This window comes from Phaseolus vulgaris, chromosome 3 (genome assembly GCF_051622355.1).
Source record: "Phaseolus vulgaris cultivar YP4 chromosome 3, ASM5162235v1, whole genome shotgun sequence".
NCBI classification, from domain to species: Eukaryota; Viridiplantae; Streptophyta; class Magnoliopsida; order Fabales; family Fabaceae; genus Phaseolus; species Phaseolus vulgaris.
Genome location: NC_143500.1, coordinates 11283282 through 11303916, shown reverse-complemented (window position 1 = coordinate 11303916; position 20635 = coordinate 11283282). Strand labels below are relative to the sequence as shown.

At 41.7% G+C, this 20635-nt stretch overlaps 2 protein-coding genes across 3 annotated transcripts; one reads left to right on the top strand and one right to left on the bottom strand.

The window, feature by feature from the left end:
* Positions 1-6217: 6217 nt before the first annotated feature.
* LOC150028677 (uncharacterized) lies at positions 6218-7817 on the bottom strand. The gene is made up of 4 exons (XM_090300049.1): positions 7684-7817; positions 7402-7567; positions 6399-7324; positions 6218-6290 (listed from the first exon to the last, which is right to left on the bottom strand). The coding sequence occupies exons 1-4, from the start codon at positions 7815-7817 to the stop codon at positions 6218-6220; spliced, it is 1299 nt and encodes a 432-aa protein (XP_090156175.1).
* Positions 7818-13023: 5206 nt separating this feature from the next.
* On the top strand, positions 13024-20073 carry LOC137806578 (spermidine copper dependent amine oxidase 1). Of its 2 annotated transcripts, XR_016519409.1 has the most exons (13): positions 13214-13700; positions 14772-14881; positions 15025-15330; positions 15626-15738; positions 15836-16166; positions 16253-16468; positions 16572-16808; positions 17208-17393; positions 17906-18046; positions 18155-18218; positions 18654-18922; positions 19336-19417; positions 19643-20073. XR_016519409.1 is itself a non-coding variant. In XM_068606779.2 (12 exons), exons 1-12 carry the CDS (start codon positions 13550-13552, stop codon positions 19766-19768), a joined length of 2268 nt encoding a protein of 755 aa, XP_068462880.1. In that variant the 5' UTR covers positions 13024-13549; the 3' UTR covers positions 19769-20073. The 2 variants fall into 2 exon arrangements, 1 of the variants encoding a protein (XP_068462880.1); XM_068606779.2 differs by lacking the exon at positions 18155-18218 and having other exon boundaries at positions 13024-13700.
* Positions 20074-20635: the final 562 nt, after the last annotated feature.

Sequence of the window (20635 nt, the reverse complement as noted above, 5' to 3'; positions counted from 1 at the left end):
AAAAAAAATGATAAATGAAATACGTTCAGTGTGTAATTCTGCCGAAAAAAATATGGTAATCTGGCACTGATTTTACAAAATTTATCACAATTAATTTTCTTACTGTTTTTGAGTAATTCCAGTGCCATTATTGAGATAAGATCTTGAACTTTCTGTGGTTACAATTTCATTATCCAGTTCGTTTTATATCATTCCAGATAAATCTGTAAACATCACACACAGTTTGCACCAAATTATTTTTCCAGTAGTTCTGTTTTTGTTTTCTTCATCTAGTCTAGTGCTTTTCTCTAGGTCTCTTTTGTGTGCCTTCCTTTTCATTGAGTACCTTATTTTCTTGCTTGTCTTTTATTCACATTCTTTGTGTTTGTCATAACTCTTGTATTCCTTTTTGTTATAGCCTTTCTTGTTTACACCTTTTCTTGTTTGTCTTTTATTGTTCTTTAAGTTTTGTGGTGCTTTGGCTTTGAGATAGTGTTTTTCCTTTGACATCTTTCATTTGAGGTTACTAAGGCCTCAAGAGCAGACTGGTTGAGGGAAGTATTCTTTCTTGGAGTGATTTGAGTGTCTTTTAATTTTCGTTCCAGCACTATATTTGTTCCATTTTCTAACCTTGTTTTTCTTGTACTAGTTTGTTCTTTTTGTGTTTGCTGTTTTGATTTTGCAATGGACACCTTATCAAGTTCAGCACCTTCTAAACGTCATTCCCCTCCAAAAGGATACTTCATCGATGAATTACAAGAAGTTAAAACAATATCTGCACAACAAGATGAGGAATTGAGACAAATGGAGGCAAGACTTCAAATTTTAGAAGTAAAACACATGGAGAAAAGATTAGCAAAACTTGAATTGAAGCATGAAAGATCCTCACATTCCATCCATGGAAGACATCATTCTTCTAGACGTTCTTCCGAGGATTCTTCCAATGCTCACGGCCATGGAGAAGATTATAGAAGAAGGAGGCATCACCATCATTCTCATGGAGAGAGTTATAACTGTGACCAAAGACATCACCAAGCGTTCAAGCCTCAAGTTTCATTTGTAAAGGTCCCTAGCTTTAATGGGGATAGTGATCCTAATGTGTATTTAGATTGGGAGGCTAAATGTGAACAAATTTTTAACGCCTATGAGGTTGAGGACCAAAAGGTGACGTTAGCCGCCCTAGAATTTGTTGATTATGCCATGAAATGGTGGCATACCTATGTAACTGATCTTGCAGGTGATTCGAACGTTGAAGGATTCGCCATGTCAAACTCTGTCTTCCGTAAGAACGCTCCAAGCACTCCACAAGAACTCCAAGCAAACCTGCGAAACACAACAAACGGCGCCTCTAGCGGCCGATTGCACTCCAACGCTCAAGTCAGCCTTTGCAAAACCACCAAAGAACTACAGAACTAAGAATCTCAGCGAGACTCATGTGCACTCTGTGATTCTCTCTCTCTTTGTGTGTAAACTAGTAACTTGCAAGAATGAATCTTACCTCCTCTGCATGAGCGCGGAATGCCTTTATATATTCTGTTGCGCGCCTAAGTTATTCGTGTATGAAGTAACTTAGCGCGTTTCTTTCACTAGGTTTCTCGTGCAACCTCAGTGCGAGTACCAAGTGTGGCTTGGCTAAGCGCACGCACCAGGCATCACCTACTGTGTGAACGATCACCTCTGCTTTGCGCCATGCACGTTATGGGCTAAGAGAGCACCAATCAGCGACTGGCGTACTAGCTCCCTTAGGCCACTCTCGTGCACGACACTACTAAACACTTAACTTCTCCTTTCTCTGATACTCTGCCACCCGAGGTTCGTATGCAACGCTCTCGCTGGGAAACGTCCTTCGCTTCTAGCTTAACCGCGTGCAACACGAAAACCCGATGACCATCGCCCACACCGGACGACCGACCGGTGCACCATAGCGCCACGCCCTTTGCTTCCAGGGGCTTATCTAGGCGCTGATCGCGCATCCTTTCTGACCACCATCCCTGACGACCGATCACCCCCTGGGTGACTTTCTCAATGACTCATCTGCTTCCCTGGCCCACGTGCCCCGCTAAGAACGGTCCACGTGGCTATCCTTTGCTGACGTCACCGACTACCGATGACCGACCGGATCACAAGCCCCCCAACCTCGAGCTGTAAACTTGTTTCGGCGAAGAGGCTAAGTGATCGTCCTGAGTGACCACGTGGCAAGTGATGCCACGTCACGTGCCACATCACGTGCTGTGTTTTAAATGACGTTGCGCCTTCCTTCCTTAATCTTGCGACACGTGTACGCATCAACGGCTAGCATGAAACGTCGTTTGCGCTTCTCATATTCAAAACTTTCGCGCCTCCACTGTTCCATCACCTTCTCCAACACTTCTTTTCTGAAACTCTCGAACTTCCTCTCTGCGATTCGTCTTCCCCAACCTCAAGCTTCCAGAAACCGCTTGCGATCAACAAAAGGTACCCCTTTTCTTTATCTATGGCATATTTGAATACTTTCTACCAATTGCATCATCCAATAACTGCACTGTGCATACGTTGTGGGCTGTTTTTCCTTTCCCTGCACTGTACCAGGGTTTTTTCTGGGTTTTTCTGTGTTTTCACTTCTTCTTCTTCGTCACTTTCGCTTCTCCATTCCCTTCAAACCATAGCATTTTCGTTCCCTTCGCCTTCCTCTTATTTTTCATTGATCCCTCATTTCTTCTTTCTTTCTCCATTGCAGCTCCTGAACAATGGCTCGCACAAAAACCACCGCACGTCTTGCTTCATCTTCTGGTGCACAACCTTCCGCAAGTGCATCGCCATCGCCTTCGACTAGTGCGCCCCCCTCGGCGAGTGTGCACCCCCGAGCGACGCCTCCTCAACACGACTACGCGCGGATGTACCAGTGGGCTCCCCTCCACTTGCTCGCCGAGACATCTATCCAATTCCCCAACGACCATCTCACCAACCTGCTGAGCAGCGACGCAGACGAGCCCACATGCGCCCTTGACAGGGAGGACGACTCACACCTGGGCGTGTGCATCCCCCCTTGAGGCATGCCAATATGCGTGGATGATAGCGCCACCAATAGGGTGCCCTTCACCTTCATCTCCTCTGCCATCTTCAAGAGGTTGGCCTCCGACTTCCTTTCACCTTCTTCGAGAAGGATCTCCTCACCGAGCTGAACGTGGCTCCCTGTCAACTCCATCCGAACGCTTGGGCCTTCATCCGAGCGTTCGAGATTCTTTGCAACCACTTCGGACACCCCCCTTCGACCGAAGTCTTCCTCCACTTCTTCGAGGCCAAGAACCCAGACGATAGGTCATGGGTAAGTCTGAACGGCGTGTCAGGGAGGGTGATCTTGGGCCTATACCAGCAATCCTTCAAGGACTGGAAGGGTAGGTTTTACATGATCACCTCCAACGAGCACAGCCCGACCCTACTTGAGGGCTTCCCACTCTATTGGGTCCCCAAGGTAGGGTTCAAAAAACCCCGAGGCTTGGAGGCCATGGCACCCTACAAGCGCGAGCTGTGCGGCCTGCTCTCGAGCTTGGGTGCTAAGTTTGGTTCCTCCATCCTCATCAAGCTTGAGTTCGACGTGGAGATGCTTAAGAAATACATTGGTTCGCATTCTCTTCTTCCCTTCAACTTGTTATTTCTCTGAGCATGCATTCTTGCGCTTAACTGCCTGTGTTGTTTTCACTCTTTTTGCACCTTGCTTGCTTTCTTGGCTTCTTCGTGTACTAACCCTTTGCTATGTTTAACTGGTGCAGATATGACTTCCAACAAAGAACGACGAAAAAAGCTGATCGCGCTTGCCAAGAGCCGACGAGCTGTCGAGTCGTCCATGGGGACTGAGGCCACCTCCGAGCCTATCTCTGCCTCCCCCATCTCGGTCGTGCCAGCTGAAGGCCCCGAGACCAGGGGTGATAAGAAAAGGAAACGGTTGGTGAAGGCCCCCACCATCGTCATATCCATCGAGGAGGAGAGCTCGGGGTCTCCTTTAGTTCAACGAAGGAGGAGGGGGGCCGAGGGCGATGCCTCCCCCATATAGGTTTCTCCTCACACCCTACCTCTCTAGCCCCTCTTCCTTCTTCAGCCCCCCTTCCTTCCCCGCCCCCAGCCAGCCAACCACTCACCCTGCCGTCTCAAACTGCTGGGAGCGGGGCTGCTCGTTCGGAGGGAACCTCTCACCCCTTGAGCTCACCATGCCCTCAAGCCTCTGCCGCCACGACCGAGGGTGGTAGTGAGAGTTCCCACCGAGCCTCGGGTTCCAGCACCGAGGGGCTCACTAGGGTCATCCAGCTGACCAGACAACTGCTCCAGAACCGCGAGTTGGTCAAATGGAGTGGGAGCGAGGTGGACCTTCACCTGACCCGTCAACTGGTGCTTTCCTTGGAATTCTCCACCCAGCATCGTCGTATCGAGAAGCTGGAGGGCAAGATGGGCGAGCTGATAAACCAGAAGGAGTCGCTACAAAGCGACTACGAGGCCCTGCAGAGCACCAACGACATGCTGAGGGGTATGGTGGAGGAAGCCAAGAGAGGGCGCGCCCTGCAAGTCCAAGAAACCATCAAGACGGAGATGTTGATGGGGGACGCCGTCGCCGCTCTTGACGTCGATCTGGTGGAGACCACGGGTAGAGCCATCCAACTTGAAGCTGAGAATTCCTTCTTGCGCCAACAGATCGCAAATCTGGCGGAGGCTCTCGCAGCGAACGAAAGGCGTGCCAATGATCAAGGGTCCAAGCTTAAAGAGGCCCAGTCCACCATCGCCACCCTTGTCACTGAGAAGGTCGTGCTCGAGACCGACAAGGCTGAACTCGAGGCTGAGAGGACCAAGCTTTGGGAAGAGGCTGATGACACCTTTGCTGAGGGTTTTGACTTGGCCCTTGAGCAAGTTAAGTGCGTCCTCCCCGAGGCTGACTACTCTCAGTTTGCCATGGACTTCGAGGTGGTGGACGGCGAGATCGTTCGCCCTTGATCATTTACCGTTTTGCCTTTATCCCCCTGTACATAAATTTTGCGTGTAAAAACTCTTATGCATATATAAAATGCCACTTTCCTCTTACTGTTTCTTCTGTTGTGTATCTCTTAGTTTTTATCTCTTGCCATGCACGATTAACTGCTAACCCGCTCGAACTTGGCACAGATCTTCGTTGCACTTGACTTCTCTTACTTCTGACTTCGATCTCAACTAGCAACACTTGATAACTGATCTGGCGTGGCCTTGCTTGCTCAGGCCTATCGCGTAAGAACTTGTCTAAAACTTCTTAAACAACGCTCTAACCACCGATAACCGATCAGAATGCCACTGCCACCCACTCATCAGTCATCGCACCTCTACTTCTACCTTATATCTCCCTATATCGCTTGTCGCTCCAGCGCTAAGTGCATAGAGGACTCCTACACCGATCGGTCAAGGATGATTTCTCGCTTTGGGGATGAAGAGTGTTTCTCGATAACCCCTCTTGCCTGCCCCAAGGTCATCGACCCTTAACACATCGGGTCGTGCTTCCACCTTCTCACTCCTAGGGTGAGAAATGTTTTGACTAAGAGTTCTATTGCGCCAATATTGATGCTATGCCACTTGGGTAAAGGCGTTTCTCAAAATCCTTCCTTTCCCTTCTTGGGCTTACTAGCACCCCTGACTTTTCGAACCTTAGTTGCCTGCACTCACACCTAGGGTGAGGAGGACTTTAAACCGGTTGTCATGCTCGCGCCTGGGGCGAGGAAGGCCTAACCAATTACCTGCACTCGCGCCTGGGGCGAGGAGGATTTTAACTTTAAAACTTTGCAAACTCTTATACTGATAACTTTTTTTTATTTTTATTGGGTGGCCTCATTAAAACCCTCTTCTGGGAAAAAGAGTGCCCCCTGAACTGTTCAAACTGTTTATACTAGCACGAAAGCGCGACTACTTTACATTTTCAACTAAAATAGAACTTCAAGCGTGTGGCGTTCCACGTTCTGGGGATCGCCGAACTCTTCCCAACACTGCGACCTCCGATCGCCTCTCGTCCACACCTGGCGGTGGTGTCGAGGTAACATGGCACACACTCCTTTGCTGCTTGAGGCTTTTCTCATAGCAGCGCCTAGCCTTCTTCTGGTCCGACTTAATGGTGATCACCACCCCTTCTATCGACGACAACTTCAACTTCATGTGCCTCGTCGACGGTACAGCTCCCAACCTGTTGAGCGTCGGTCTTCCCAACAATATGTTGTAGGAGGATGGGGCATTGACCACTAGGTACTTAATTTTTTCAGTGCGAGCAACAACTCCATCTGTGAACGTGGTCCTCAGCTCTATGTAGCCTCGCATCTCCACTTGGTCCCCTGCGAAGCCATACAAGCACCCCGGTCAAGGGACAGCTGCAGCTTGTTGAACGTCGGCCAAAACATCACGTCTACCGAGCTTCCCTGGTCCACGAGGACCCTGTGCACCTTTCTCCCTGCCGTGACGAGGGAGATGCTATAAGATCGTTGTCGTGAGGCACAACGTCCCGGAGATCCGCCTTTGTAAACGTGATGTCAGCATCGGGGGAATGATCTTCTTCCACCGAGTTGACAGTCATCACCGACCGAGCGTACCTCTTCCTCTGAGAGATTGTACACCCTCCTCCAGAGAAGCACCCCGCGATCGTGTGCACCTCCCCGTGCACAGGTACCTCGTGCTGCGGATCTTCCGCTGGTGGCCCCGACTCCCGATCACCTTGCGTCTCCTGCAAGTAATCGCTCAGAAAGCCACTTTTTACCAACTCCGCAAGTTGGTGTCCCAACGCCAAGCAAGTGTGGAGTGAGTGGCCATAAGCCTGGTGAAACTCACACCACACGTTCTTCTTCCTTCCGAGCACCTTATCAGTCTTCTCTGGTGCTCGCAACCTTGCCACTATGGCTGGAATGGCGATCAGCTCCGCCAACTCCACCAGGAAGTCAAACCTGGGGGGCACGTTGCTCTCCCTCGCACGCCCCCTGCCCTGGTCCTTCCTAGGCTCGTAAGGGCGTGGCTTCCCCTGAGCCCCCTTTCCTTCCTTGGCCTCATGCACCCTCATCGGTTGCTGAGACCTGCTCGGTCCTACGCGCGACTTGGTCGGGGCCGCGCTTCCCCTCTTCTCATAAACCTCCATTTCTGCTACGATGTGCACCACAACACGATGCCTAATCTCTGCGAAAGTGCTGGGGTGATTTCTGATCAAAGATTCACGGAAGGGGCCCGGTAGAACCCCTTTCTTGAACGCGTGCACCAGCATATCTTCATCTTTGCTGGGCAACCTCACTACCTGAGCTCCAAAACGACTAAGGTAATCCTTGAGGGACTCACCTTGGTTTTGTCGTACGTCGAACAAATCATATGACACCACTGGGGTGCCCTGTTCACGATATACTGCTCCATGAACAATTTAGAGAACTGCTGAAACGAAGTGATGTGGCCATCTGGTAGGCTCACGAACCACTCCAGAGCAATCTCGCTCAGGGTGCTCATGAACAGCTTGCAATACAGCGCATCCGAACCCCAGAGAGCATCATCTAGATGTGGAACGCCGTCAGATGCGTCTCTAGATCCTCCACCCCGGTAAACGAGGCTTTCACCCCCATCAGGTTTGGTGGCACCACTGCACTCATGATCTCATATGAGAAAGGCATGGGGAAAGTCCTGGGCGGAGATGGCGGCGGCACCACTCTTTCCTCCGCTACGCGTTCCTTCTGCGCCTGCAGCGCTTTGCGCAACTCTTCATTCACTCTGTCCAACTCCTCGTTTCTGCTCTGTGATGTAGCTAAATCCGCTTGCATCCTTTCTTGTTCCATTCTTGACGCTGCCACATTATCTTGCAGCGCTCGCATCATTTCCAAGACCTGCGCCATTGTCACAGCTCCTTCTTCAGCTGATGGCGCGGGTGAAGTTTGCCTTGTCTTTCTCATTTTTTTTTCAGCAAAGAATCTCAAGAACAAACGAAGTCTGACAACAAAGTGTGGATGCGATCACAAATTCACACGGGCCCCACGATGGGCGCCAAATGATCTTGCAGATGATTCGAACGTCGAAGGATTCGCCACGTCAAACTTTGTCTTCTGCAAGAACGTTCCAAGCACTCCACAAGAACTCCAAGCAAATCTGCGAAACACAACAAACGACGCCTCTAGCGGCCGATTGCACTCCGACGCTCAAGTCAGCCTTTGCAAAACCACCAAAGAACTACAAAACTAAGAATCTCAGCGAGACTCGTGTGCACTCTGTGATTCTCTCTCTCTTTGTGTGTAAACTAGTAACTTGCAAGAATGAATCTTACCTCCTCTGCATGAGCGCGAAATGCCTTTATATATTCTGTTGCGCGCCTAAGTTATTCGTGTATGAAGTAACTTAGCGCGTTTCTTTCACTAGGTTTCTCGTGCAACCTCAGTGCGAGTACCAAGTGTGGCTTGGCTAAGCGCACGCACCAGGCATCATCTACTGTGTGAACGATCACCTCTGCTTTACGCCATGCACGTTATGGGCTAAGAGAGCACCAATCAACGACTGGCGTACTAGTTCCCTTAGGCCACTCTCGTGCACGACACTACTAAACACTTAACTTCTCCTTTCTCTGATACTCTGCCACCCGAGGTTCGTATGCAACACTCTCGCTGGGAAACGTCCTTCGCTTCTAGCTTAACCGCGTGCAACACGAAAACCCGATGACCATCTCCCACACCGGACGACCGACCGGTGCAGCATAGCGCCACGCCCTCTGCTTCCAGGCGCTTATCTAGGCGTTGATCGCGCATCCTCTCTGACCGCCATCCCCTGACGACCGATCACCCTCCCTGGGTGACTTTCTCAATGACTCATCTACTACCCCGGCCCACGTGCCCCGCTAAGAACGGTCCACGTGGTTATCCTTTGCTGACGTCACCGACTACCGATGACCGACCGGATCAGTAACGGACGTTTGTTATAGCAAGAGACCTCCCGTGGTTTCTTGGAATGATTTGAAAGAGTGTATGTGCGCGAGGTTTGTTCCTCCTTCTAGGAAGGAACACTTGTTGAAGTTCCAAAGGCTTCCTCAAGGACATAGGATGGTAGATGAATACTTTAAAGATTTTGAAACAACTTTGACTAAAATGAATATGCATGCTAATGAAGAGTCAAAGATAAAATGGTTTGTACTTGGTTTGAGAAGAGATATTAGAGACTTTGTAGAATTAAATGAGTACTCTTCTTTAAAGAAAGTGTTTCGCATAACCATCAAGGTGGAATCATATCTTTTGAAAACAACTTTCAAAAATACTCATGATGATGGTTTCTACAACTCTTCTAGGAAGGATGCAAACAAAATTTCTACTCGAATTTCTCCTTCCAATTTTTCCAAACAAACCACTTCTCCAAAAAAAGTTTCTACTACAAATCCTTCTACTCCTAAGTCACCTACCAAAACTTCAAATATAAAATGTTTTAAATGTTTAGGTTTTGGGCACATAGCTCTTCATTGTCCACAAAAGCAAACCTTAATGGTAAACAAGGTAAAACAATACCTAACTCACCCACCTACCACAAGTAAAAATGAAAAAGCCAAAGAAGGCCAAGTTGACATGGGTCTTATCCTTTCACATCCAAGGTGTTTTCCTTCCTTATCTTTTTCATTACCAAAGGTTCTTACTTCACCACCATCTTGGTTAAAAAATGTTAGGGCTAATTATTTCATACCTCCTAATGGTTTTCACCAGTTAAGAGGACTTTTTCCAACAAAAATCATCATTCCCAAACAATTTTTTCCAACTTGGTCTGTCTATAGGACCTCCTTTTCTGAACTCCCACTGCTTACAAATTCTAAGTCATGTTTGCCTTTCTCTTATTCAACTGTTAATTTTGATAGTAAATTGACTTTGTTATCTGCAGGGAATCAAAGAAAAGTGGCGCAAAAGAAGAACATAAAAGAGAAAAGATGAAAGGATGAAGAAAGCTTATGGAGAATGGGTAATGAAGCACGCCACTTGGAGGATGGATTACTCCAAGATGAGTGGTGAAAAACCGTCACTCGAGGTGTTGTGCACTCAAGATAAGACCCAAAGATAATAGGAGACTCAACCCACTAAACACTTTGACATAATTTTTTTTTCTATTCAATTTCATTGTGTGAAATACATGAGGTAAGGCACTCTATTTATAGGAGAGAGTGTATTGGAGAACAAGATAGAGGGGTAGGGGTGACATTTGTGAGAAGCCTTCTATAAGGTAGGTCAAAGAAACCCTACACCTAGAAGCACTTGTGATAGAGATCAAATAAGAGAGGATTTTACTAATGGAGGAAGAGGTCATTCACCCAAACATTTGAAGTTCTTCCTTCTAGTCTTCTCAAAAATTAAAGAAGAATTAAAATAAAGAGAGGACCAAGCCTAAAGCCAAAATAAGACTACAAGCTTTCAAGAATGGGCTTCAATTAATATCTCTCTTTATAGTTTCTTTTGTATAAATTTGTAAATAATATAGAATAGTGTTTAGGTAGGTGCTAAGAGGGAAACCTAAAGATACCTCTTGTGTAAAGCATCTTTAGATATTAGCTTTAGAAAATTCTAGAAGATATCCCTTCCTCCTTCACTTTAGGTGCTAGAAGTGGGAGAGTTACAAGGGAACTTTAGTTAGCTTCTTTTGTAAGCCTCTTGTACTTACATGACCGGTCCTTCTCCTATATAAGGAGGGCTTGAGTCCTTCTAAATACAGATTTGATATTTTGAGTAAAGAAATTCTCCCAAATTGGTGAGTGATTGAGAGACTTGTGTCTTCTCTTCTTCTAGTCTCATCTTGAGTGCATCTTGGAACCTCAAGTGGCGGCATCTACACTCATCTTGGAGCCTTACATCCTTCAAGTGGCGTGTTCATCTCCAAGAACTCCAACCACATAAGTTCCCTATTTCATTTCATCTTCTTCATCCATTTTCCCTTCATTCCAAATTACCCATTTTTGTTCTACTTGTTTGTTTTCACTTTCAATCGATGCAATCTCTTCCTTATGATGTCCTCTTTCATTTGCTGCACTTATATTCAATTTTAATCGGTGCAAATTGGTTGTTCTTGTTGTTTTTGTCACGTCCTCCATGGGTATAATTGCTATATGTTGTGTTCTTGAGTTTCTATCCATGGGTTTGTTGTTCAAAATGGGTTTCTATGTGGGTTTGACTTGATTCTTGTGTTCTTGATTAAGTTCTTGAATGGGTAAAGAATCTTGATCCAATTCTAAAGGTGCCTAATAATATTCCAACCCAAGTTGAATCCATAACATGTCCTTAGAATATCCCTATCATGTTATTGGAATCATATCAACTTGTCATGAAAGGTGGGCTTGACACAAGCCCAAATTACTACCCTACTCAAATTACTAAGCACACCATACTTAAATTACTAAGCACACCCTACTCAAATTACTAAGCACACCCTACTCTAGTTTATTCTTCTATTTGGATATCCAAAGTGAGCTCAATTTATTTACAAACATTTTTGTCTTGTAAGAAGACCAGAAAGAAGAACAATTGATGCTCTGGTCTATGCCCAATTCTTCTTTTGCTGAGATCCTTCCGCTATTTGGTGGAACCTTGTCTTGGATGCTGAAATGACTAATCAAAGTATGAAGTGTCTCTTGTGTCCTTAGTCATCTACCTAACTATTTGGGTTGTATCATTATCTTTCCATCACCTATAGATGTCAATAATGGTATATCTCAATGATTAATACTAACAATAAGGTATTTTTTTTTAATGTTTTTAACTACAACATTTATTACTTGTGATTTTTTAAAGGATCTTTACATATCTATTTTCACACTGTAATTATTGGATTGAATGATAATGACCGAGTAAAAATTTATAGTTGATGGTTACTAAACACAAACGATTGAATTATTATTTGTAATACCTAGCTTTTATCGCACGACAATTCATCATATCTCTGAAAACAATTTAATAAAAGATAAAGCTTATTGTTAAACTAAACAAAGTCAACATTGTAAAGAAAAATTATAAATCTTCAAAAGAAACTTCCAGAGATCACTTCAGCACAAAAAGAATTAGAAGAGAAGGAAAACAAATATTGAATTTCATTGAAAGAATTTCCAATTTGATTTTCGATAAATCTAAACATAAATACATTATAAAACAATATAATTATGCAATATAATATGATGCAATGATCTTTTCATGGAATTGAGTAGTGGACGACTAAAAAATCTCATTTAACCAATATAAAACTATAAAAAAAAGCAAAATAGTTGATTCAATACTTAATAAGTATTGAGATATTCCGTTTTTAGTATAAAAATAATAATTTTAGTAAAAAACTTTAATTTCATTAATTTTCTTTACATTTAATTAATTGTTGATGTAAATTAAACATATGTTTAGTCTCTATTAATTGTCATATATTTTTATTAGAATGAAAATTAATATTAATAAACACATATCACTATAAGAATTACTAAAAGCTAAACACACATTCAATTATTTAAAGTATTAACAGAGCTAAAACAAAATTAATAAAATTAAAACTTTTGTATTAAGATTATTCACTTTTTCTATTTTACTAAAAATAAAATATAACAATATTTATTATACTAATTTATGCATAAAAAATATACTTTTTTCTATACTTATATTTAGAATTCATATTTCATTTACTCAATATCTATATTTTTAAATATTTATTGAAGTGATTGCTTTATTAAAAAACATACAATAATCAAACATGAATTATTGAAAACTATTTGAATAATTTCTTAAAGACCCCTCTCCTCTAAATTTACCCAAAACTCTAAAAACTGAAACTCTGACAAAGCTGGCAAACACAAAAAGTTAAAGCAAATGGATACCTCAAAAACAAGGGAAGCAAATGACCTCAAAAGATACTTTCCTTTCTTGTTGGATACCTCAACAATATATTTATATATAAAAAATTGTTATTAGAAAAAGGTTGAGCACTAAAGCTGGGAAGCAATAAAGGGCATCCCTTCCTTTTAATGCACAGGGAATTGCCACATAGTTTAGGAACTTCCAGTAACATCTTGAAAACAACCTTAAATTGAAGAATGGAATCATATTTTACTCCACGTACGTACGAGTTGAATGAGAGGGGCGAAGAAAAGAAAAGGGTAAAAAGAAAAAGATAAAGGAATGAGTTGCATGTTACGTGGAAGTGTGTGTTGCATCACTGTCAATGGTGTCTGATATGCTTATTTGGCAACCTTGTCGCTTTCGATGAGGTGACGTCTTCTCTTCCCCATCTCTACCTTCCCTCCTTCCCTCATCCATCCACAACAGACTCACATCAACCACTAATCATTTTTTAATTAACCAAACTCCATTCACCAAACTCCACTTATCCCACCACAACTCTCATTATCATTATTCTGCATCTGTAATAAAAAACAAAACCTCCCTTCTTCTTCTTCTTTAATTTATACTACTTTCCTCCTGTCATCCCATTTACAGCGTCACTCAGTCACTGAGTTCCTGCACTTCCTGCTAGTGGTGGTGGCGGCGGTGGCTTACTCTCGAAACAACTGGCATTATTGCTGTATGTCAGTGGAATATTACACTGGAATTTACTACGCTGAGCTCGCTAACCCTCTCCAATGGCCACAGCTCAGGAAAAAACGACGCCATGTTGCGCCACCGGAACTACCAAACCGTCTTCTTCTGCACCGCCCCAACAACAACAACGGCCCTCCGTTGCCACCTTCATTCCCGCCATCAATCCTCCTCCCAAAACCGCTTCTGCCAAAGGTTTTTTTTTTTTCTTTCAGATTTTTATTTATTAGTATTATTTTTTACTTGATCGTCTCCTTGGTTACTGATAGAATGATAAGAATAAACAAGTTAGTGGTGTCAAAGCAGTTTTTATTTTGGGTCAATTTATTTGTTTGACTGCAAGTTATAAAGTACCGTTTTCTTGATTGATCATGCTCGCTTTCTCGGTAGTATTATATTGAGTCCGTTTTTCTTCCTCTGTTCTAATTATCGGATTCCAAATTTCATTTCATTTTCATCGTCATACTCTCATCTTGGAAACATAGTAACATACATACTCCTTTCTCACTGCTTCCACTTACGTACATGGTAAACACTGCACCTTCTCTTGTACGGGGTCTTGATGTTTTCTCTTTTTTCTGCATCAATTTTATGCTCAGTGGACGAATTGTTGGAAGATTCAATTTGTCATGCAGGAGAACTTGAATGAAATGTCGTGTTTCTTTTAATTGCATAAAGAAAGAGAACCTTATATTTTTCCTCTCTAATAATGAACCTGTATTCTTAATTTGGATGAGTTGTTCTGTGACAATCTGTAGTTTATGCAGTCCTTAATGTGCCTCCTTGGGGAGGAACTCTTCCAACCTTGGTTTCTAAGATAAAAAATTAGATATGGTTCTTAGTTGTTTTAGGTTCTATTCTTCTATCAAAACTGGAGTTTCATTTCGGTTACCTGCTTAATAAAAGTTTGTATTAAATGTAAGCCTAAGTTATTGAAGTGAAATCTCTAATTTTGATTCCAGAATAGCAAGTACTTAAGAAATTACATATAAGTTTTGTCCCTTCTTAAATTCCCCCAATTTCAATAAGGATAGAATTACGCTTTTAGCTTCTCTGTGGTGCATTGCTCACGGATGCTTCAACTTTGTTGCTCTCTCAGATTTGCAGGGAGAAAGGAGTCTTATGTATTGGGTTTATGCTCAGCTTTGCCATTTTTGTTGTTCTTGGTCTTGTGTTTTTCTTATCGTCTGCCTACTTTATCTCCTCCTCTCTCCTTAATGAAATTTCTTCTTGTCCGAAGTTGAAGAACTGTTCTTTTTGACATAGGTATCTCAGTCATGGTGAGAGCCCAAACCAGCCATCCTCTGGATCCACTATCTGCTGCTGAAATATCAGTAGCTGTGGCAACCGTTCGAGCAGCTGGGGCAACACCTGAGGTACATACTTATTTTCTTCTTTAACATACATTTTACATGGGTTTACTTCCGAGTAATGGAACAGCTGTGCTTGCCCATTAAGCTATAACCTCTCTATGTTACTATTTCTGCATGTTCACGAAATTGTTTGATTATCTTGTTAGGTGAGGGATGGCATGCGCTTTATTGAAGTAGACCTGGTAGAACCAGAAAAGCAAGTTGTTGCATTAGCAGATGCATATTTCTTCCCTCCTTTCCAACCATCACTGCTCCCCAGGACAAAAGGTGGACCTGTGATTCCAACCAAACTTCCTCTAAGGAAAGCAAGATTAGTTGTTTACAATAAAAAGTCAAATGAGACAAGCATATGGATCGTTGAACTTAGAGAAGTTCATGCAGCAACTCGAGGTGGACACCATAGGGGCAAAGTTGTTTCATCTACAGTTGTTCCAGATGTTCAGCCTCCAATGGTGAATACAAACTTACTCCTTCAAAATTTATTCTTCCTTAAAATGGTGATGATTATTAGGTTTTTTGGAGTCCTCCTTATGCCCATGCTAAGTAATTATTAAACTATTTACCTTTTCTTTTCTAATTTTTCTATGTGGAAGTTTGTAACTACTTTTCCATTTTTTCTAACTCGTCAATAAAAAATCCTAATTACCAAATTATGATAACCACTGCAACTGTTACATTGCCATTCGAGTTGTTACTTTCAATTATTTTCAAATTAAAATTGTTTGTGTTGTTCTCTCTGCCCCATAGGATGCTGTGGAGTATGCTGAGTGTGAAGCTATAGTCAAGGACTTTCCTCCATTTCGTGAAGCAATGAAGAAGAGAGGCATTGAGGATATGGATCTCCTGATGGTGGATCCCTGGTTAGTAACTGCTTCATGAAGATTTTGTAGACTATTATGAGAATTCATTTCAGCTATGTCTTGTTCTGTCTAATTCTCGTGCTGTTGAAACATTCAGGTGTGCTGGATATCACAGTGAAGTTGATGCTCCTAGCCGAAGACTTGCTAAACCACTAATCTTTTGTAGAACTGAAAGCGACTGCCCCATGGAAAATGGCTATGCCCGTCCAGTTGAGGGAATCCACGTACTTGTTGACATGCAAAATATGGTTGTTCTTGAATTTGAAGACCGTAAACTTGTTCCCCTTCCACCTGCTGATCCACTAAGAAATTATACTTCTGGTGAAACCCGGGGAGGAGTTGACCGAAGTGATGTGAAACCCTTACAGATTATTCAGCCTGAAGGTCCAAGTTTTCGTGTTAATGGACGCTTCATTGAATGGCAGAAGGTGGTTGTCTGTCTCAAGCACATTTTCCAAAACCACATTATCATACATATTGAGAATTGATAAAACTGATGGACCATTTTTTGCAGTGGAACTTTCGTATTGGATTCACTCCTAGGGAGGGTTTGGTTATTCATTCAGTAGCCTATATTGATGGAAGTCGAGGACGAAGACCAGTGGCCCACAGATTGAGCTTTGTTGAGATGGTGGTCCCGTATGGAGATCCTAATGATCCTCACTATAGGAAAAATGCTTTTGATGCTGGGGAAGATGGCCTGGGTAAAAATGCTCATTCTCTCAAGAAGGTCAGGACATTTGCTTATATTCCAATCAAATTTTTCTTCATTATATCTTCCCTTTCAATGTAGATGAAATTAAACTGTTTGTGCATAATGTCATCATTTTCAGGGCTGTGATTGTTTAGGTTATATCAAATACTTTGATGCACACTTCACTAACTTCTATGGAGGTGTTGAAACAATTGAGAACTGTGTTTGCTTGCATGAGGAAGATCATGGTATTTTATGGAAGCATCAAGATTGGAGAACAGGTTTGGCTGAAGTTCGAAGGTCTAGAAGATTGACAGTGTCTTTCGTATGCACTGTGGCTAACTATGAGTATGGATTTTTCTGGCACTTTTATCAGGCAAGTTAAATATCCATCATGCGTTTATCTGTGTGTGTTGAATGATATTGGTGGAACCATCTACGATTTTTGAGGCCTACTCGTATATAGTTACTTTCCTTTAAATACGTACAAGTATCTCAGGTAGTAAGTTTGTATATAGAGAGTACTGAGAGGAATTCAAGAGGAGGGTCATGTTATGTTACCCTAAATCAGAAGGGAGTTAGACCTGTAGCATTGTTTGCATTGTTATATTATTATTGCAGAGAGATATTCCCTTTATTGTTTTAAATTGCATGTATATTATATATGTCTTTTTCTTACCTGACATTCCCTTTTCTATGGATTTCTGCTGGATTTACGTGCCTAAGCTTCGAACATGCTAGTTTGCTGTCTCTGTAATTCTTTATTTTCTTGCAGGATGGAAAAATAGAAGCAGAGGTCAAGCTCACAGGTATTCTCAGCTTAGGAGCATTACAACCAGGTGAAACTCGAAAATATGGCACAACCATTGCACCTGGACTATATGCGCCTGTCCACCAACATTTTTTTGTTGCTCGTATGGACATGGCAGTAGATTGCAAACCTGGCGAAGCATTTAATCAGGTTAGCATGCAATTTCATTTTTAAGTGGGAAAGGTCTTTAGTGCAAAACGCAAAATTTCTTCTCCCCTACCAGGTCCAAATTTTATGTTGTAAATTGTAATAGTTAAAATATCAATTAGGATATTATACAGTTAGGTGTTTTCGCATTCTATTGCAGGACAATGAGCAGTCTAGAATCATTCATGTATCAAAGAAAACCACATATGAACAGTGGTGTGCTCAGTGGTTTCTATTTTCATTATGTCCTTTTTATTGCAAACTACTATGATCTAAATCTTTAATATTGCTTCTCCTTTGCACCAACCTGCCTTCGATTAACAATAAAAAATTTTAACATTGCTACCGTGGCTTATGAGTTTTCTGTTCTTATATATTTTCATTTTTCATGTTGAACTCCTGATTTTATGACTCAGTAGTTCATTCCACAGTTCCTTGTTGATATTTGTCTTTTCTCTTCCATCATAAAGCTAGAATTCATCAAGCATAAGCTCATATCTTTCCTCTCTGCCCAGGTTGTTGAGGTGAATGTCAAAATTGAAGAGCCAGGAGACAATAATGTTCATAACAATGCATTTTATGCTGAGGAAAAACTGCTTAAATCAGAATTGGAAGCAATGCGTGATTGTGATCCTTTATCCGCTCGTCACTGGATTGTAAGTTCTTACTTATTTTTAAGTCCCCTCCTCCAGGAAAAAAAAATATTCATTGAGATATTAAATTTTTCCCTGGGTGAATATTTCTGCTATCACTGTCCACTTTAGATGTTGTAGCAGGGGCAATCTAAAATTTTCAAATCTGGCTGCTGTTTTAAGCTGCTTCTGCTCTGTAAGTTGTGAAGGATATCGCACAGTACTATTTATGCTACATATATGTTAAATTTATTCACATCAATTGAAAACATTGTTATAGTTATTGTGTGTGTGTGAGAGAGAAATTGCATGATTCATGTCGTCATTGATTTAAGATTGCCACGCTATTAGTATTGTGGCCCCCGTATTGAGAAACTATCAATTGTACGATTCCTTTTTTACAGATTCCAAGATGCTTATAGTTCTTGAAAATCTTGAAACGCAGGAATGCGTTTATGTTAGCTATTTTGTCAGTTTTTTTTCCTACTTTTTCTGCATTCCAAATTTCCAAGGGCATATATTTCCTACAGACATACATATTCACTGTGCCAGTAGTCATATTTTAAAATGTTGGAATTATTTGGTAGTATGAACAAACTCTGTATATCTTACGCAATAGTGCACATTTTAGGTTAGGAACACAAGGACTGTAAACAGAACTGGGCATCTAACTGGTTACAAGCTAGTACCTGGCTCAAATTGTTTACCTTTAGCTGGCTCTGAGGCCAAGTTTTTGAGAAGAGCAGCTTTCTTGAAACACAACCTTTGGGTTACTCCCTATGCACGCGATGAAATGCATCCAGGCGGAGAGTTCCCTAATCAAAATCCACGCGTTGGAGAGGGTTTGGCCACATGGGTTAAGCAAAACCGATCGCTGGAGGAAGCTGATATAGTTCTCTGGTTAGTTCACTCCATTCTTCTAGCTAGATCATAGCTGCTACTTCCACAGTTTAATATTAAAATGTACAAATTTTATCAATTTGGGGTTGGTTTCTTTAACTGTATCTCATTTTTTCTTACCAAGATGAAATTGTTCTTTGAACTAGAAACCAAAATCAAAATAAATCTAAATTGACAAAAAGTTTTGTTCATTTGACTTTAATCTGTTAGTTTGATATGAATATGGTAAAAAATATTAGTGTGTACGATGCTATTCCTCCAATGCCCTTTTCCATTGCAAACTTGAATATGCAGCAGTGCTTATAATTAGTAGCTGAGGTGCCACGAATGTATGATTTTTCTGGCTGATAATTGTTGTCCTGGACTTGAATTTCTGATGTGATGGTTATTTATTTTTTGGCGGAATGTTCCAGGTACGTCTTTGGAGTGACACACATTCCTCGACTGGAAGACTGGCCTGTTATGCCAGTGGAACACATTGGTTTCATGCTTATGGTATGCTATTCATCCTTTCTGAATTTTAAATGACGAACACTTTTCACTCAAATATACAATAATAGAAAAATATTAGCAATGCACTCTATCCAATACCTCTCTATTATTGGTGTGGTTAGAAAGAATGTTGTTAGCACTTCTTTGTTCCACCAAATGTTGAAACACATTTTCATATGAAATCATCAGTGATATACTTGTTTTGTGATCATGCAATTTATGATGCAGCCGCATGGTTTTTTCAACTGCTCGCCAGCAATAGATGTTCCACCAAATCCAGGTGATTTGGATGATAAGGAGAATAATGGCTTGCCTGCCAAACCTAATCAAAATGGGCTAATTGCCAAGCTTTGAAATGATTGAAAACCTAGACAATCAGGCTCTGCCTCTCTACGTGGTTATGTTCAAATAATAGGCTCTGCCTCTCTACGTGGTTATGCTCAAATAATTCAATGTTAAATACTACTCTTTGTACTGGTGTAGTCTTCAACCTGGCTGGGTATTTAAGAAACGGCTATTATTGTATGTATAATTATCATGTATGTGTTGTTGCATGGTGGACGCAAGGTAACTTTATGTCATTTAATTTGATGTAGAATCAATGGGTGAAGGTGAGTAATTGTGCCAGTAATAGATGAAATTGGATAATTATGGGAAAATGTTTTAATGCGTATCTAAAATGGTGATCTACAATTCACCTACACCTTGAGAGAAAATAGTACAAGTTTCGGAAGATATGATATGTTGCAACAACCAAAAGAAAAAAAAAACCTCCGAACAATAATGAAAGAAAATAATTGTATTATAATTGAAAGTTCTACAGACAGAAATTATCTCATGATATAATTTATATAACATAGAGTATATTCAAAATTGTTTATCAGGTTTCTATAGATAGAACCTAGAGATATGATATGAGACAGTTAAGACAAAACATAATTTAATACGGGTAATAGACAATCTAATTTGATTTAACCACATCTTAACCTTTTCAAAGTCAAGAACAACTCTATCGAAGTAAAGTTTAACATAAATGTATTTAGTTCTCTTGTGGTATGTATTATGATCAACTAGATGTTTGACATGTTGACTATCATCACAATGAAATAATAGTTATACAATTTTACACATACTGAGTTCTCCTATCATCTCTTTTAATCATAGAGTCTCATTCATCATTCTTTGAGTTCAATATAGTCAACTTGGATAGTACATAAAGTC

Coding starts and splice junctions, on each gene's coding strand:
- LOC150028677 (XM_090300049.1), bottom strand. CDS start 7,817: ATGGCGCAGGTCTTGGAAATGATGCGAGCGCTGCAAGATAATGTGGCA. Junction 7,568..7,683: donor TTGGACAGAGTGAATGAAGA/GTTGCGCAAAGC, acceptor TCATGAGTGCAG/TGGTGCCACCAAACCTGATG. Junction 6,291..6,398: donor TCGTCACGGCAGGGAGAAAG/GTGCACAGGGTC, acceptor ATGGCTTCGCAG/GGGACCAAGTGGAGATGCGA.
- LOC137806578 (XM_068606779.2), top strand. CDS start 13,550: ATGGCCACAGCTCAGGAAAAAACGACGCCATGTTGCGCCACCGGAACT. Junction 17,394..17,905: donor CTGGCGAAGCATTTAATCAG/GTTAGCATGCAA, acceptor CTCTCTGCCCAG/GTTGTTGAGGTGAATGTCAA. Junction 19,418..19,642: donor ACATTGGTTTCATGCTTATG/GTATGCTATTCA, acceptor TTTATGATGCAG/CCGCATGGTTTTTTCAACTG.